The 20215-nt window shown below is 41.3% G+C and overlaps 1 protein-coding gene across 3 annotated transcripts in view; it reads right to left on the bottom strand.

Moving 5' to 3' along the window:
- Positions 1-20215, bottom strand: part of LOC121330311 (pyruvate dehydrogenase protein X component, mitochondrial-like) — a 78355-nt gene that overhangs the window by 19955 nt on the left and 38185 nt on the right. For all 3 annotated transcript variants that reach the window (XR_005951848.1, XR_005951849.1, XM_041276734.1), the window contains exon 6: positions 10350-10527. Coding sequence is in view for 1 of the 3 variants with exons in the window: in XM_041276734.1 (XP_041132668.1) it covers positions 10350-10527 (178 nt within the window). In the remaining 2 variants the exon portion in view is untranslated. The remainder of the gene's footprint in view (positions 1-10349; positions 10528-20215) is intronic.

Genomic DNA, 20215 nt, shown 5'->3' with positions numbered 1-20215 from the left:
CAAATGAGATATATCTTACAGTCCGAATGTTATTAAGCTAATAATATCATGTTATATTATTTATTTTAATAAAAAAAAAAAAAAAAAGTTTTCAGTTCTGTATCACATCATTGATAGGTATGGCTGTGTTACCTGTTTGACAATGTGGGCAATAATCATTGCACTACAGCAGACATTTTGAAAACAGACAAGTTATACATGTAAAAAGCTGTCAGGATATTAACAAATGAAAAGAAAAAATTACAGGCACATTATTTAAACAGTTGTAGCAACACATGGGGATGTGCAACACTATATTTTTCGGAACCCCGCTATTTACACATTTCTTTCAGCCTGCCTGAGCAAGGAGTGAGCTTTCATTCAGTCAAAACTACAGAGAGAAGTTGATATTTCTTGATTCTGAAATAATTTCATTTTAGTATTAAGCATACCATTCTCTTTTAGTCTAGGTTCTGATTATATCCCACTGTGGCCTTGTGTGCTGTGTGAAGCAGGCGGCTCTCCTGCCCCTTTCTGCGGATAAGTTTTACGCTCTCTGCCTTGCTGCTCGGCTCTACGAGAATCAATATTATTTCTTGCGAGCACCTTTCCATATAATTATTTAATTCTTTTCTTTTACTTTCAGAAATCCAGCACACTTGTAGCCTAGTTTGTCCAGACAGCATTTTGCACCAGAGACACTGCCAGCATTAAGGACTTTCAGCTACACTGTGCAGTTGATTTGGTAGGAGCCTTTTTGACCGGAATTTAATCCTATTGCCTTATGCCGTTGATGTGTCTGCTTTAGTGTAACTGCCAATAAAGACTACACGAGTTTTCTAGTTAGCAGGAGATCTGCAGCCCCTGTCTGTTTAACAGTGCATGCTTGCAGTTGTTGTGGCTCTCTCGGGTCCTCACCTGCACACCACTTCTCGTGGTACCAGAGCCGGTGGCAGCTGTCTCAGACATTTGCAATGCTGCAGTACAGGCCACGCATCATACTTTCACCAGATTCTACCGACTGAATGTCACAGATCTAGTTTTCCACTTTGTTCATGTTTACAACTGAGTTGAATCTGGTACAAATCCAAGGAGAGTGCTTGTTCAAGACTGGAGAATCCGATTATTACTTCATACCTTCATTTCAATTTAATTAGCACATAATAACTGATCAGTGTCTGACTTTAGAATGGTACCTATTCCTGTTCTCTCTTTTCCAACATGCATGAGCAGGCTGGGTTATTTGATTGCATTGGGTTATAACAAATGCATGTGCTCATCATAGGTCACAGTGAAGCCCTTTGCGATCTTCTGTTCTGGGGCAGCCTTGAAACAAGCACATTCATACACACGCTACTAACATAAATACTGCTTAATGTTGCTTATGTTAGAATGAAGAAAACATGAAAGAGATTCTAAAACCATTTCAGTAGGCAAGTGACAATTAACTTTAAGGCAAAATATATACGGTACTGCAAAAAGTAGACTACCTTGATAGGATATTGTTTTTAATAAATTTAACTGAGTCCTACAAGCAGAAATGATATAAAAGCTATGAGCCAACAATTTCTTGGTGAAATGACCAAGCAAGTGCAATATTATCTGAAAGCACGGCTTGCAACCAGCGATGTCTTTAACCTAGAGAGTAGTACAAGATGTCATGCTTTTAAAATAGCATGTGTTTCTTTCAAATTGCACAGTATATGAATAGAAGAGGCATTATGTTGTTATATACAATAACTTTAATGACCAATCCTAACCCTAACCTCTGTCCTGGGTTTTGAGCATTGACCATAATCTCTTTTCAACATTAGCTGTGCACTCCTGCCAATCCCAACTCTTCCGACAACAGAAGGAAAAACCGGCCCAAACAAAATCATTAGTTCAGTGATGGCTATGCTGGTCATAAAAAAAAACAAAAAAAACAGTAGAATTTCACCAATCTTGCCACCAAGAGAAAAACCATCAAAAATAAGCTGTGCCCTATTGATGACCAGATTTTAACACCAGAAGATATGTTTTCATTCTGCAAGACTGCATTCCATAGCATAACCTTCATCTTTGTCTCTGAAAAAGAGCTCATGTTCACTGCTGAAAACCTGTAACACAGGTTCCAGTCAGAATTGGTCATTAACCCTTTAAGGATCGTGATTGTGTAAACGCATATCTTTAGATATGGGGAGGGATTGAACGTCACTGAATGTTTTTTTTTGTGTGACGTCACTGAGATGGGCATTTTTTAAAGGGCAAAGAAATTTTACAGCAGCATGCAGAAACAAAACATGACTCAGGAACTTGTTTACAGCTAAGAAAAAAACAGGAAAGCACTGTAAATCCAATGTATTTGACATAGTTATAGAATATGTATTCTGTCATGTGTTTTAATATACACTGAACAAAAATATAAATGCAACGTGCAACAATTTCAAAGATTTTACTGAGTTACAGTTCATATAAGGAAATCCGTCAATTGAAATAAATTCATTGGGCCCTAATTCATGGATTTGACATGACTGGGAATACAGATATGCATCTGTTGGTCACAGATACCTTAAAAAAAAAAAAAAAAAAAAAAAGGTAGGGGTGTGGATCATAAAACCAGTCAGTATCTGGTGTGACCGCCATTTGCCTCATGCAGCGCGACACATCTCCTTCGCATAGAGTTGATCAGGCTGTTGATTGTAGCCTGTGGAATGTTGTCCCACTCTTCTTCAATGGCTGTGCGAAGTTGCTGGATATTGGCAGGAACTGGAACACACTGTTGTACACGTCGATCCAGAGCATCCCAAACATGCTCAATGGGTGACATGTCTGGTGAGTATGCAGGCCATGGAAGAACTGGGACATTTTCAGCTTCCAGGAATTGTGTATAGATCCTTGAGACATGGGGCCGTGCATTATCATGCTGAAACATGAGGTGATGGCGGCGGATGAATGGCACGACAATGGGCCTCAGGATCTCGTCAGGGTATCTCTGTGCATTCAAAGTGCCATCGATAAAATGCAATTGTGTTAGTTGTCCGTAGCGTATGCCTACCCATACCATAACCCCACCGCCACAATGGGGTACTCTGTTCACAACGTTGACATCAGCAAACCGCTTGCTCAAACTACACCATACACTGTCTGCCATCTGCCCGGTACAGTTGAAACCAGGATTCATCCGAAGAGCACACTTCTCCAGCATGCCAGTGGCCATCGAGACGGTTTCTGACAGTTTCTGCAGAAATTCTTCGGTTGTGTAAACCCACAGTTTCATCAGCTGTGCGAGAGGCTGGTCTCAGACGATCCCGCAGGTGAAGAAGCCGGATGTGGCAGTACTGGGTTGACATGGTTACACGTGGTCTGCGGTTGTGACGCCGGTTGGACGTACTGCCAAATTCTTTAAAACGACGTTGGAGGTGGTTTATGGTAGAGAAATGAACATTCAATTCTCTGGCAACAGCTCTGGTGGACATTCCTGCAGTCAGCATGCCAATTGCACGCTCCCTCAAAACTTGAGACATCTGTGGCATTGTTGTGTGACAAAACTGCACATTTTAGAGTGGCCTTTTATTGTCCCCAGCACAAGGTGCACCTGTGTAATGATCATGCTGTTTAATTAGCTTCATGATATGCCACACCTGTCAGGTGGATGGATTATCTTGGCAAAGGAGAAACGCTCACTAACAGGGATGTAAACAAATTTGTGCACAAAATTTGAGAGCAATAAGCTTTTTGTGCGTATGGAAAATTTCTGGGATCTTTTATTTCAGCTCATGAAACATGGGACCAACACTTTACATGTTGCGTTTTTATATTTTTGTTCAGTGTACATATGTTTTTACAACATTTATATATATCAAGAAACAAGTGGATATAAAGAGATCATGTTCCCTATCAAGTATGAAATGTAAACCTTTACCGAATGGGTATTTACATGTAAAGACCCCGAAACCTGAATAGAAATACCAAAACTGCGTGCTAGCGCCTGTGACACAGGTCATGCCTGCCCCTAGGGCATAAGAAGACTGCAGTCACAGCTACTAGCATCATTTTTCTTTTCAAGAACTGAACCTGACACTATTGTATATTCTACTAATGCATTCATTTTATTTATGTATTTTTCTTAAACGTTGTATTATTATTTTACCAATTACACGTAATATTATGCACTACAGCCTGTTGCTTGTTTCTTCCCACAGCTGCCTAGTGCCCAGCGTGAGGCATGAAGAATCTTTAGGATAAGCAGGTGGAGGATAAGCACGGTGGATATGCAAGACAGCCACTTGCTGACCACAGCTTCTGCAAGTTTTGAGCAAGTTTTTCTAAGCGTACGGTAGAAAAGCGTATGTCTCTCAGCTCTGAAGAGAGCTCCATGTCCACTCCACTTAAGCAGTGCTCTCCCCCATTGCCTGCTAAAGATATGGCTCTGTTCCAAGGGAGAGTAGGAAAAGCGCCCAATGCAACAGCCCACATAAGAAGCTGTCTTTATGGTCTTCTTCATCTTCCTCTGCCTCCCTGTCTACTTCTCCGCCTTCTCCTCCTCCTCCTAAGAGGAAGAGTCACTGGTTTAAAAGATTGGCTGACCGAGCACATGGATAAACTCTGGGCAGCTGTTTCCCGTCAGGGCACTGCGCTTCTCCGGACAGACAAGTGGTGGCTTATATAAACCACCAGGGCGGCCTAACGTCTCCCAGTCTCCATTGCATGCCACGGAAGCTGTTGCTCTGGGCTCACAAAAACACCTCTTCTCATTGAAGGTGGTACACCTGCCCGGGGGTGGTAAACTGGGTGGCAGACAGCCTTTCCAGGAGTGTTCCCAGTGCCTCAGAGTGGAGGCTTCACCCCAATGTAGAGAGCTTCATTTAGGACAGGTTTGGGTGAGCAGCGACAGACCTCTTTGCCTTCCAGGAATAAACCCGCTGCCCCCTTTGGCTCTCCAAAGCGATAGATGCCTTGGTACACTAGTGGCAACTGTTATATGCCTTCCCACAGCTTGCCATGCTCCCTCTGCATCTATAAAAAGTCAGACAAGAGATTTTGGAGCCTTGGAGCCTGCCCAATCACTGCTACCTGCTCAGTCTTATGAGGGGAACGTTATGGCATCCCGACCCAGTGCCTGCAGCTCTGGGTCTGGCCCCTGAACGTCTGCATTTAAGCCGACCGGGTCTGTCCAGTAGGGTCATTTTGACACCCTGCAAAAATGCCAAAGCAGCGTCCACATGTTCCCAGTACAAGTACAAGTGGGGCGTTTTTCAGATGTGGTGTCTGCCTGGTGGATTTGACCCCATGACTTGTCTTATGGCAGTAATACTGATTTTTGCAGGACCTATTTGACAAGGGGAAATCCCCCTCCATATTAAAGGTCTATCTGGCACATTTTAGCCTGTCATGTCAAAATTGACTGTCTCCCCAGGAACTCACTTCCTGGCGGGGCAATTTTTGAAAGGAGCTCGGTGGCTTCGGCCAACTCTGAAGGATATTGTTCCACGCTGGAAGCTTAACTTAGTGCTTGAGGCACTCATGAAGTTGAGCTAAAAGTTTTGTTAAAGTGGTATTCTTGCTTGCAATCACCTCCACTAGCAAGTGTGTGAGATGCAAGAGCTTTCAAGTGCAAAAGCTGGCTTCATTTTTGCAGAAACCAGGACAAAGGTTACTCTTCATACCAATCCTGCTTTTTTTGCTTAAAACTCAGCATTCCACATCAACCAGTTTGCAGCCACATCCTTTCCAGTTTGACAGAGCGACAGCTCCATATGCTCTGTCCTGTGCAGGCACTAGCTTATTATATGGACAGGACACAAAGTTGGAGGCAATCCAAATAGTTGTTTGTCTGTTATGAGGCTAAGTCCCATGGCTAAGCCCCGCCTAAACCAAGGCTATCAAAATGGATAACAGACACAATCAGGACTGTCTGTGAGCAAGCCAAATTGCCCCCTCCAGAAAAGCTCATTGCCATTCCACCAGGGGCACGACAACTTTGCGGGCTTTGTTCCAGGGTGCAGCTGTCAACGACATTTGCAAAGCAGCGGTGTGGGCTACTCCCCATACCTTTACAAGGGCGGCTTTAAGGGCGGCTTCAGGGTCAACCTTTACAACATAACATAGAGGGGAGTTTCTCCCTCAACTTTTTAGCCCTAGTTATTTGTTAATGGGGTTCCTAATGGTAACACACAAGGCTGCCTCAGCTTAGCCTGGTAGCATTCTGGTTGTTCTGCAATATTGTACTTGTGACGGCTATGGTACACTCACCCATTCAGTAATGGTTACATTTCGTATTTGTTAAGGGGTAACTATTTTTTCAATTTTTTAAATGTGTATTTTAAATGTCATGTTTTGAATACGTGCACAGTTCCACCCCAACAAGACACCTAACACAAGTCTCCAGCTCTAATAATTTGTTAGTTAAAGATAGATGTTACCCCACTATAACTTTTGACCCCTTGACACAATCAGACTGAAAGCTAAAATTAGTTTTGTTTTTTTACCATGAACAACCCTGAGCACCGAGTTTGGTGTTAATCGGAAATGGCAGAGTGCGAAATCCAATAATTTGTGGGTGACTGGTCATGGACTGACCCTATTATATTTTTCCAATATTATCAGTATAAACATGCCATTCACACTGTGGCACAGTAGAGGGAGGATAAAAATTGTAGTCCAAGAAGGGTTGCATGACCACAATTCCCAGAATGCCCCGGGACTGCAGAGGAAATGGGAAGCACCTGAGGCCACTTAAGCCCCGCACAAAGGCAGGAGAAGTTCTTATCCAGGCGTGTGGTGCAACAGCCGGTGGGTGGGTGGCTGGCTGGCTGGCTGAGTACAAGCCGCTGAAAAGACTAATTTAAAAGAACAAGGTACTGCATTTGTGTGACTTTTGTTTTGTTTGTTGGTAAACGGCTTAGCCATCCAGCTGTAGTTAGGGACGGGGAACGCTTTATTAGTACTCCAAAGTGGAATTAGGTTTTGTTTTTGTTTTGATTATTGTAAATTATCTGTGTCGCTGTCCGTGTGTATAAGGGTGAAAAGTGAGCCTCAGCTGTAAGGTTTCCTTACAACACATAACCTGTTAGAGCTGTAATTACTAAATTTGAAACATCAGTAGATAACCCTCGTTCTTTATTGGCCGACCTTCCCATCTACCTCCAAATATAATTACATGATTGAGTAGAATGTGTGGGATATACTCCCTGAATACCATAATAATGAACGTGTATTAGAATGAAACTGTGTGTCTTGAGAAGGGGCCTCTGGCTTGCAGACAAAGCAAACCATGTGACCTACTGATTACAGGACCAGTTGAATTATGTATAGATAATTCACACATGCAACAACAATCATTTTGACACAAAGAAGCCATAAACTAGTGATGTCCCAGTGGAAAAGGACATTAAAACAAAGGACTGTGAGTAAAAAAAGGCAAGATACAGAAATGATCTCATGAAAGTGGCTATCCAGCAGAGTGAAAAAGACTATAAATATTTGTTCTTGTAATCTCAAATACCATTCCCCTGCCTCTCTCATTACGAAAACACTAGCAATGGATTTCAAGGTGTGGATCTTAAAGTTCCAACTCTATTTCTGTTCCGTATCTACAACAAAAGAGGTAGCACGCTATAATAGCAAGACTATTATTCCAACTGACCCGCTCCTTTTTTATTACGACATGCGTTAACAACAGACTTCAAATTACTGTGCCAATGGGTGTAATTAGGAAGGGGCTATGCTAATATTTTGGGTGTTAATGACTTTGTAGATTTTAGAATTACAAAAATATTACAATTTTATTACACACCTTATTGGCAAACATTCAAGAACCACCTTGGGGAAAGAGTCAACAGTTCACAAAGTCAGTAAAGACAGGTGCTAGATTGAAATTCAGTTGAGTGTGTTCAAAATCTGAAGAGTAAATTGAAAGTTACTGCAATAAGTAGCTGAGCTTCTGTAAAATGTTGCAACATTAACAGACTAGTGTTTTATGGAAAAACCCAAGCTGGCTTACATTAAAAAAGAATAAATCAGTCACCTTTTAAAGAAAAAAAGAAAATGATGTGCCCTTTTGCAACCTCAGGCTAATTTAAGTGATTTAAAAGTTTTTAATTAAACAATGTGGCCCTATGTTGCATTTGCAAATGATCAAATCATGAAATAACAAAAGAGCACCGTCTACTTGTATCACCATAAAATCTCCATAAAAACACTCCTTAAAATTGTGTATACTGGGCTCTGCATGCTCAATTGTCAAGCCTTTGGTGGGTTTTCCCCCCATTGTGGAGCTGGGTCCTACCCCGCATGCGACTGTCCTAATATACCCGAGAAATGCTCTCAGCTCATTCCTTTTACAGTGTGCTTGAAGTTAAGGGTTCATATATTTTCCATTTTTACTCTGAAGACAATCATTATCATCATCACTGTGATTTTGCATAATTCCAAAGACAACAATATTAAAAATGCAGCTTTTGAAATGTAGATTTGTCAATGAAATGCGGGCCTGTGAAAGCAGAGGAGAGACATAATCCTGCTCCCTCCAACCGGTCCAACACATTTTCCTGAAGGTATGTTTTCTAGATATATTTGTAGCATATTTAATAAGGCAGATGATATACAGATTATGGGCCCTATTCTGATAAATAGAATGCAAATCGCGAAGTGGTTCGAGTCTATCGAGTCTGCATCGTAGGGAGTGGCTTCCCCAAAAGTGCGTGTCTGATTAAATTAAAAACCCAGCTCAAGCACGTTTAGTGGCGTACTAACAGCGCCCAGCCAATCAGTGCTGAGCGATCATGTCAAGCTGCAGTAGCACAGAGCAAGAAAAAACAGCGCAAAACAGGTCAGAACAGCAAGTGGTTAGACACCCGCCAAGAGAATACGTAAACCATGCTTCACAACACAAGACATTGCTACCTTAATATCTGTTACTACTCATTTGTCCACTACTTCTGGTCCTGGCTATTAGCTGTGCCCTACCTGTTGTGTCAATGTGTGGTTTATGTATTCTCTCCCAATGGCCTGTCCTTGAATGTGCTGACTAGGTCCACATGCTGTATGTACCACACTTTTTGTTTCAATAAACCAAATTTATCCTAAATACGTTGTTTCTTTTGTAATGCATTAATGAAAATAATATTACACACCTGATATACCCCTCCTCTCAGTGAATGAAATTATAGTACTGTAATAGCAAGCATATTATCCATGATTATTAGGGGTCTACTTAAATTGTGGAGAATTTAAATATCTTTCCCGGGTAGGTTGTGGAATACAATTTGGATTTCGTGGACCCGTTTAAACATTAAATAAACCTATATATGATATTTCAGAGCACTATAAAATCCTAACAATAGTGGCACTTCCTTCCTTACTAAAAGAGTGCTGTCATTTGTTAGAGGCAAGCATGTAACATCCCCCAACAGTTGCTGTCGACATTCTCTATTGTGAAGACTTACATACATTGAGACTGCACATTCTGCATCCACTGAATTGGTTGGAAGTGTAAGGCAAAGCTTTGCCAAGTTACACCGACTAGAAACATTCTCAAAACTCGGTTACCCTCAAGGGCATCTGGCATTCTTGAATAAAGGCTATATATGCAGCATGTTCATTGTCATGTTATTTGTCCCATCCAGGAATTCATTTTATTAGTAGTCAAAAGAAAGAAAACCTGTTATTCGGGTCTAAAATTCTAACTGTGTTTAAAAGCAGCACTAGGTTGTTTGAAGAGGCCGTGCTAGATCGGAGCTGTAGCGCTGATTTAACTTGCAATACAATGCTCACTTCGTCCCACCTCCTACTAAACAGTAGACAGACCGATAGGCTGATTAAAAATCATTGTTATGTGATCATTAAACATGAAAATTTTTTTTTTTTTTTTACTTTTCTTTCTTTGATTTCCTCATCCTGTGTCAGTCCAAATACACACAGTTGCTACTTAGAACTATGTTGCTTTTTATAGTGTGCTCAATTGGTAAAGTTCCTGATTACACCACTAAATAAACTTGGTTTCAGCCGGTCTTAATGAAGTGCTCAATTGCATATTTACGAATATGTTAATGATACCATGGCCCCAAATGTATGCCAACATGTGGCGATGGGGTAGATGCTTTATATAAGGAGCAAGACATGTCTTCTGAATACCAATTCAGTGCAGTGTGTTTTTATGAGACACAATCGGGGGCAAGCGCCATTTTAGTTTGCACTCGTATTTGCGCTGTGATCAGAATACAGCCATGTTTTTTAATATTTTGTATGAAATCACAACTTAATTTCTTTTTTTACATATACTGTACATGTTACTGAATATATGAATATAAATGTGAAAGGAATTACTGAAAATGGTCTGTAAAAATGACTTAACATCGCAGCAAGAATGAGAAGAAAATATAACTGACTGGTGCAGCTGGGGTTCCTGGGACTGGGATGGGAGGAATGGAAGGCCAAGGATAAGCCTGGGAGGTGGATGCTGGATGTGCTGGCAGTGAGGGCTGGAGATCTGCAGAAGGGACTGACACTGCTTTGGGTGCTATTGGCCCTCTGGACTCAGTCTGCTTCAACAGGTTGAGTGCATCCCTGGAGGAGAGACAAAAGACATGGAATGTAATACATGCAATAAAGACATGGAAATATGTTTGTTATGTACTTAGAATACTTGAACATATTTACTTGACACCTGTGGTGTGAACTCAAACACAGGTAAACCCAACACCAACAGGGTATCGTTATGGGGATAGGGTATAGAGGAGAAAGCCAAGAAGAATCTATTTAGCCTAAAACAAATATTAATTAAGGGGGGGGGGGGGCATGATTGAAGTCTTTAAACATTTTTAAAATGAGTTGACAAAGTTAACCCTACTGTAACCAATATTTTACAAGATGGTTACTAGACTGCCGTCTTAATAGAAGATCAAATGAAAGTTTATCCATCAAATTCCTCGAGGTTATGTATTACACCTGCTGGGCTATTTAAAACGAAACCATCAAAGGACAAAGAAGAAGTGCCTTTTTATGAATTCTTGACCAGTTCTCTACTAGTTCTCTAAAGTATGCTGAAAAGGTTTAGCAGAATTTAGGTAGGGCATCATAAATACATTTATTTAGCTAATGAAGGACATGCAGAATGCTGCACTCCCACAAGTGTGACACAGTATTGTACAAACCCTCATGCTCCTATAAAACATTAAGAACAAACAAAACATTAGGTTATTATCATAACCCTGGTCCCCTGAAATAGAAATGCAGCTATTACTGCATGGGTATTTACCTCCTAAAGACCTGAAACCTGAATATTCTATGCCAAAGCTGCTTAGCCCAGCCTTTGACCTAGTCATGACCGCCCGAGAGTATAAAGAACTGTGTGCACAGATCTCAGTGTCATTTTTCAGGGAACCAAGGTTATCATAATAAACCCAAGGTTCCCTTTCAAGTACAAAATGTAACCATTACCGGATGGGTAAAAGTACCAAAGCCATCGTAAGGGAAATATTGTAGAAATTCCAGAACGACTGGAATGTTACAAGGCTATGATGAGAGAAAGAAGTAACTAGGGCTAAAAGATTAAGGGAGAACTCACATCTAATACCTGTGTTGTAAGGGTCGACTCGGAAGCCGCCCTTAACACTCTAGTTTCAAAGCCAGGGTTTGGAGGATCCACAACATTTAGTCTGTGGAATCTAGTGAAGATATGGGGAGTAGCCAACACCGCTGCATTGTACATATCTTTGAAGATTGACTTGCTCATCAGCAGTCCTGACTGTATCTGCTATCCATTTGGACAGCTTCTGTTTAGATGGGGCTTGCCATGGGACTTCGCCCCATAGCAGACAAAAAATAGTTTGGACTGCCTCCTACTTTTTGCCTAATGACGTAGTATGCCAGGGCCCGCACTGGGCAGAGCGTATGGAGCTTTTGTTCCTTGTCAGACTGGAAAGGAGGTGGATGGAAAGCCTCCAATTCCATAGATTGGTTGACATGAAATGCCAAGATAGCCTTTGACAAAAAAAGCAGGATTGGTACAGAGCATGACCTTTGTCCTGGCTTTTGCAAAATATCACAATTGAAAATGCCAGCATCTCACTAAATTGCCCCGCCAGGTAGTAAGAGTCCATTTTTATATGGCAAGCTGAACTAGTGGCAAAACAGTTCTTTAAAGTAAAGCGAGATTTTCTCTTGTCCAAGAGGTCCTGTAAAAATTGCAGGATAACGTCTGAGACACCCCACTTGTACCCGTACTGGTAATGTGTGGACGCTGCCCTGGCATTTTGTAGGGTGTTAATAACCCTACAAATTTGACAGACCCAGACAGCTGGTTGGGTTGGGATGCCATAAGGTCCACTGTGCCTGACTGAGCAGGTCGTGTCGCTTGGGCAGTCTCCACAGCGGGCCACTCAGGGTCTGCATCAAGGTTGAAAACTAGTCTCCTTGGTAAATAAAGGACTACTAGGAACACCTTGACCCTGTCCTGCCTGATTTTCTCCAAACACAGCGGGAGCAGGAAAAGCGGTGGAAAAGCATATAACAGTTGCCTCTGCCACTAGTGTGCCAAGGCATTTACCGCCAGTGGGTCCCCACCTCCTATTATAGAGAACCAGAGGGGAGAGTGGATCGATTCCTGGGTAGCAAAGACATCTATCACTGCTCTCCCGAACCTCTCCCAAATGAGGCTCACCACCTCGCGATGCCCAGAGCAAAAGCTTGAGGCCCACACGATGGAGACTAGGCGAGACCTTGGTGGTTGGTGTAAGCCACCACTGGTGTATTGTCTGTACAGACAAGGGCGTCCCCCTTGAACCTCCTGTAAAAAAAATGCTGCAAGGTCAGGCAAACTGCCTGCAGCTCCAAAACATTTATGTGGAGACCTTGCCAAGGGTCACACACCTTGCGCATACCTGCCATTCCATACACTGCACCCCAGCCCAGGCTGAAAGCTTCCATGGTGAAGACCTCCCTTCTGGTGACACTGCCCAGCGCTACGCCAAAGCATAAATGGGCCAGCTGCTTCCACCAAGAGAATGGCTTTAGACAGTGATGAGACACTGTCAACAGGCAGTCACAGTTCAATGTGGGTTGAAAAACCCTGTTATTGAACCAGGCCTGCAGAGGGCGTATGCAGGTTTTCGTGACGGCCCTTGTCAGAGTTGTGAATGGATAACAGATATGGTCAGGACTGCTGATGAGCAAGCCAGTATTCAAGATATGTACAATGCAGCGGTGTGGGCTACTCCCCATATCTTCACTAGATTCCACAGACATCTCATGGATCCTCTACTGTAGATCATTGAATCCTACTGAATCATCCTATCCTAGTTCAAATCTTTCAGTTCGTCTCTATTGGGGAGATAAAATCAGCATCATCTGAAGTTTTTTGTGGTGTTCCACAGGGCTGCATTCTAGGTACCTTGCTGTTTTCATATGCTACCATTAGGTGACATTATTTGCAGACAAGGAGTGAACTTTCATTGCTATGCTGATGGTACCCAGCAATATTTGTACCCAAAGCCAGGCATTTCTTCTGCCTGGATGTTATTGCTACTTGCCTTACAGACATCAAGCATTGCGTGTCACAGAATTTTCTAATGTTGAATTCAGATAAAACAGCGGTTATTCTAGTTTGCTCACAGAACCAACTAAAGGAAATATGGGACTGCCCTTGCAGTCTTTCATCAAAACCAGATCCTGATCTATCATTTGAGCCTCATATTAGGGAAGTTACTAAAGTATATTTTTACCATTTGAGAAATGTAGTCAAACTTAGGCGAATTTTCCATCTCTGATGCTGAGAGACTAATGCATGCCTGCGTTTCATCTAGAATTGATTATTGTAATGCATTTTTTTCTGGTGTCCCAAAACGTGTGGTATCCCGCTTGCAGCATGTTCAGCATACCGTTGCTAGAATTCTGACTAAAACCAGGAAAAGTGAACATAATACCCATTTTGGCATCTTTACACAGGCTCCCTGTTCAGTACAGAATTGATTTTAAGATGTTGATGTTAACTCAAGGCCCTGAATGGATTAGCAGGAGTTACTGACCCTGCATCTTCTAAACCGCAATCTGAGTTCACAGAATGTGGGGTGAACGGTTATTCCTAGAGTCAGTAAAAGCAACATGGGAGGTAGGGCTTTTTCTTGTACAGCGCCTAAATTATGGAATGCTCTGCCTTTACAGCTATACGAGACAGGAAGTAAACAGTCCCTTCATTTGTGGCAATATCAAAAGTTCCAGTCTGATTTTTACACCGTCAACATACACAATGTACGATATGTTTACTTGACGTCAAAAATAAGAAAAAAAAGACAAATGTTTCTGTTTACAAACATTATGTAAACATATCTTTCGTATATATATATATATATATATATATATATATATATTAATATATATAAATAAAGGTGCTGTCATCAAGCCCAGAAGATTCTGGAACTTCTGACAGAGTGGACAGCATGGACCTGGTATCGCAAATAACGCTGAATTCAGATTCAGATTCAGTTGCATTGAGTTTGCCCACTAATGATGATAAACAAACTAGAAGTTGGGTGCCTGCTGATATGAAAAACAGTGAGTTTTGGCCCCCTACTGTATTCTGGATGAATGGCATCCCTTCTAAAGTGTCTCTATGTGAGCAGAAAGAAGTGTATAGTAACAATGTGTACAGATCCAGAACTATTGTACATGGTGCAGAAGTAACCCTGACACAAAGTAAAACATAATCCTCTTGTTAATTGTGTATGTAATATGTGCCAAAGCAAGCCATCAGTGACTGGGCTCAGACTTTGTCCGGCATGCAGTCATTTGGCTAAACACTGTAGAATCTTGTTTGAATGCAATGATTCTGTAGGTGTTTCTTTCTCTAATTTAATGTAAACCAAAAAGATATTTAGAGGATTGAATGCATGAGTTGTGAAAGGGTCACTTAGTAAAAAGGCGCATCTGGGAAAATTAGAATGTGAGGAAGGTGTCCCTACTAAGCGTGTGTCTTGTAGGTACGAAGTCAAGGCCATGTCGACTCACACCTGTGATGCAAGATGATGGATTCGAGAGCCTATTGTCGTGTTCACTGAGCCAACCCGAGTCGAACCTGAGACCGAAGTGGAGTCTTGCTGGGAGCGAGCTGAAACCCCGGACATGGATTGGAGAATTTAAAATTAAATGTATTAATGCAATAATATGTGTTATAAGCTTTTGTAGTGTTTGTGTAATCTTTTAGTTTGGAAAATTATGTAAACGTGTAATCAAATGTAATGTTTAATGCTACTCTGATCAACAATTGTGAAAATCATGCGTTCTCTGGGTATAAAATGATGCCGTAAGAAACTGGTATAATTTGATACATAGCCAGCTTTTGGGAAGTGGCCAGTCTTTAGGCAGTTTCTTATCAAGATGGGCTTGATTCCCAGAAGTGAATGCTAAGTTTCTGCAGCACCCTTTTTAGCCTAAGAAAATGTTGTTAAATGTTGAAATAAGGTTTGATATGCTTGCTTTTTACTATAAACTATTTGTGCGTGTAAGACCATATGCTTAATACTGCCTGTTATGATAAAATGTATAAAACTGTTTCTCATCAAGATAAGTTTACATTTAAAATAGTTAGTAATCGTGTTCTATAGGTAATAAACTGTTTAGTCTGACTCTGAGTTAAAAGATGATGCAACATAAAGAGATGCTGTTTGAAATATAAAATAAGAAGCTTAAACAAATAATAAAAAGTAATTTTAAAAGTAGAGGATAGGTTTTGAAGAAAGTAAAAACTTTTTAACTTGCTGTGAGCATGTCTTAAAGTCGTGCCAGAAAGTGAAGGGATAGTTGGCATGAAGAGCGGAGTTCTCTTATCAAACAGCGTCAAGGTTAGAGTGTCTTCTCACCATAGAAAAATTGGAAAAAACCTTGATTATCGCTGGAAATTGGAAAGCTAAGTGCACAGCTAGCGAACCGGTTTTAGCTGGTTTGTGTGCAGCTAAAAAAAATAGGAGGTCGTCCGCAGTTCAGCCGAGTTCGTGCTGCTAGGAAACTCATAGGACAGAGACATTATAGTCTTACACTTAAATAAAAAACAAATAGATTATCCATGAAGGAGAGACTCATATATTAAAAACATAAGATGGAAGTTCCCTATAATATCTGTTGGGCACATGCCTGTAAAGAGAGAAGGAAAACTAATTTGAAGAATAGAATGGCATGAGGGAATATATTATTAGACATTAATACATATAATTAATATTCTCAACAATAACATTAGTGTTGTATATACTTCAAACAACACTCATATATTCAAAATAATATTATTTTCTTCATTTCACCTAACTTTTTAGATAAAGGAGGGGTCAAGAAAAGAGCGGGTGAGATCATGATTGGATGCGTAGACCAGGTGTCGTATCTTGAAAAATTGCTGACACAAGGCTCTAAATTTTTAGGCTGTTGTGTGCCAAAGAGACTTGATAAAGATTCTCCATGTATTCCTATGGAGACGAATCCTATAAAAACTCACACTTTTCGCAAAGTGGTACCACAATCAAGACCTTTGCTTGACAGGGTGAAGTGGTCCATCACTTGTAGATCTCCACCAGACTGATTCCTTTGTTCACGCTACTTTTCCTTACAATAGGAGGTAAGCATATTACTAACATTGTTATATCTTACACGTATTGGTTGTATTGCTATAAGGTTTTGAAACTATGTTTTGGTTTTAAGAGAGTGTTATATTGAATGAAACTGAAATGCAGAAGTGGGTGCTTGTAGACCGCGTGTATTGGAATTTGGTGGTCTGATCAACCTACCTCTCCAATATTAAAAGCATTTTAATAAAGCAAAAGAGCATTGCTCTGATTCGTAAAACTTTAAATGAATGGGTCTAAAGCGACACTGGAGTTCAAGCACACTCCTAGATAAGAGGCAGTCTGAGAAGGCGTCAGCTGATTCAATGCAAAGCACAGCCATTGAAGGTGGCCGGTGACAAGTTCCGTGTGGGCTGGAAACTGGGCTCAAATGCACAGTGATCCAGATAATTGAGTACTCTGATGCCTTTGAGTCTCAGTGGGGCCAGGATAGCCTCCATGCCTTCAAAAAGGTACAGGGAGCTAGAGAGAGGCCAAATGACAAGCCAGGGACCTGAAAAGGTGAACCGCAGGTACTTCCTGTATGCTGGTTTTATGGGAACGTGGAAATAAGCGCCTTTGAGGTCCAACTGCAGTGAACCTGACCTGAGAGTGGTGAGAGCACTGCAGCATATCGTCCACCATGGGACCAAACATATGCCCTGGAGTGATCGGGGCATCCTATAGCGGTGCTTTGTTCCCATCAGGCACCTGTGCCTAGGAAAGCCAAAGATGCCTGCAGCCAGCTACCAGCACAGGCAGGTTTCTGCCTACAGCCTACCCACTCGGTGTTGACGGATGGAGCAGGTTCTTATTAACCAGGAACAGCTCATCCAGTTGTGGTGGTAAGGCATGTGGCTGTCAGAGAGGGACCTCTGTAAATAGCACTGGTAGGCTATTAGAATACTATTAATGTTGCCCACCAGTGCAGCAAATGCACTGGCTCAATAGGCATGCTTGAGGGTCGCCTCCAAGATCTGGCACTGTTTATTGGGGCAGATAACGTCTTTGGACAGGAGCGATAAATTAGGCGCCTGTACCAAACGTGGCAATTGAAGTCTCCACCGGCGGAAACTGGGCCAGGCCCAGATTGTCCCCATCGTGCACCCTATATAGGGTGTCCATACACCGGGAAACAACTGCTGTAGCCAGGTGCCCCCAGGATGACTGGATCTCAAAAAGAAAATCTGGATGGGGTGAGGACGCAGCCACCTCTAATAGAGGGTGATGGGGAAGAACACTTCCGGATTGGCTTACAGGAACGGAAAAACTGTTGCCTCAAGGACTTCATCAATGTACCGCAGTAAGGTAGCCCTCAATCTGCACCAAAGGCTTTCTTGTGTTAAAGGAGATTCCTCCCCACATCATCACACTTCCACCACCCCACCAACTGGCTTGAACACACAACAGTCAGCATAACGCTCACCGCAATGTCTCCACACACCTTGTCTTCCGTCAGGTCTAGCAAGGGCAAAACGTCATTCATCGGTGAAAAAAACACTCCACCACTCTCTCTGCTGCCACCTCAGATGTTCTCTGGTCCACAGAAGACACCGATTTTTGTCTCAGCTGTCAGCATGTTACCCCTGAACATTTTCCGAGCATGCAAATCATTTTCATACAGATGGCGAGTTAGTCATTCTGATGACGAATGTGTTATTTCTTCATGGGAATTCTTGTGCTGTAGCCACTGCAGTCTGAAAACGATTATCCAGATGGATCAGTCAGATGAGAAGGTCCTGGGATGGTCCTAACCTTAACCCTAACCCTTCCAGGACGTGGCCTGTCCCTGAGAGTTGGTTTCCTGGTTTCTCTGGACTGTTGAAGCAGAACATCTCATTCTCCGGACAACTTCTCTCACAGACAGGCTGCCTTCGATCATGCCAATAGCAACCGTGCCGATAGCTACCTTCACTACTCAAGCAGGGCATGGTCATATCTTTCGCTGTCCTTGCATTAATTAAAATCATGTCTTTTTAAATTGCTATTTATACAGATTCTTAACTCATGTTTTAGCTCAAAGAGCCAATTTCCCAACATTTTGGTATGTTTAACATGTCTTTGTCAAGGGAAAGTGTGTTTGAAAGGAAACACTGGCGGTATTTATAGGCTTTTTGATGCCATGGTAACCACACATTTCTCTTTGAAATTATTGTCTTTGTGATGTCATTCACTATTTAGCTATTGAATGAATGAATGATCTACTGTTTTTTATTTAAACCTTCAGGCATCATGGTATTTAGCCTATTTATCCATTTATTTTCTTTTATTCTTCTATACTGAACATAATCTAATTACATTTTTTCTAAAACCATAAACTTTAGGTCATCCACGGTGTGTCTGTTCCTTGTAAAGTGCTGAACTATTGGTTAATTTACTTTATTTCTTATATTTGACAGGTAGTTATGTATTCTTTTATATAATGATGTAACTGTCTCTCCTACATATTTTATTTTATTACAATTTTATGCAAAATATACCATATACAGGGTTGCTATCCTTGCATGACAGCTTTTTAAGACAAGACCTTTTTTTATTTGCGATTTTACTTTTATCTTCACCAATACATTTGCACACTTTACATCACACACACCTTTTAAGATTTACAAATTAGATTATAAAAAATCGTTTTTAATCTAGTTTTAAAAGCAGCAACAGTTGGTGCTTCCCTTACACATCTAGGCATTTCATTTCATAGTTTAGGAGCTTTATAGCTGAATGCTCTACCATCTGTGTTCTTTTAGCTGAATCTTGGGAATAGTAAGTAAACCAGCATCTTGTGACCATCTGGGAACATATGGGGTTAAAAGACTGTTTAAATAAGATGGAGCAAGGCCATTTAACACTAGTACTGCCATAGCCACTTTTTGGACGGCTTTTGCAATTCAAATTTAAATATCTCCGCATATGTGAATATCTTGTGCATGTCCGTTCTTAAGTGTTACCAAATATTTGAATTAAATACCCATACGGTGTTTCAGCTGCAGAATCGTAAAAATGAATAAGTTATAAGCACTTGCCTCTTCAACCGCTACACCTGCAGTTTATGGGGCATATTGAAATAAATACAATATAGCCGACAATTTAGGGCTTTGTAATAAAATCAAAGTCATCGTGAAAGAACGTATTATATACTCCTGTAGAGTGCTGAAACACTAATGAAAGTCCTTCTACACATCATATTATTATTATTATTATTATTATTCCACAATACAGTGTGATATAGCTACGCTACTTTTTTCTCGTCTGCCTGCCCTCTGAATAGAGTTACCACCAACAGCTCAAGGCATGCGAGCCCCCCTGCACTCCAGAACAATTGTGACACCCTGAGTGTGTACAGGTGTAAAAAAAAAAAAAAAAAAAAAAAAACGCTGTTGCAAAACGCAACGAAGTACAGTGGATATCCTGGATCAAATGCACGGCTGTATTCTGTCAAAGGTGGTACTCGCTGGTAGCCTGTGGATGCTTTTTATAACATTTTGGACCTGCACCGGCAACACAATCACTCAGAAGGACTGCATTTTGCAGCTAGCCCTGGAGCTACAGCAGAAACATTTTGACAAGAGACACAAAAGACAGCTGGCAAATGCCTCTCAACCTTCAGCCAGCGCTGCGCCAACTGGCACACAGAATAAAAGACAATGCCAGGTTGCTAAATGCAATAAAAAGAG

The sequence above is a fragment of the Polyodon spathula genome, chromosome 17 (assembly GCF_017654505.1).
Source record: "Polyodon spathula isolate WHYD16114869_AA chromosome 17, ASM1765450v1, whole genome shotgun sequence".
Taxonomy (NCBI): Eukaryota; Metazoa; Chordata; class Actinopteri; order Acipenseriformes; family Polyodontidae; genus Polyodon; species Polyodon spathula.
This window is presented reverse-complemented; position numbering and strand designations above follow the sequence as displayed.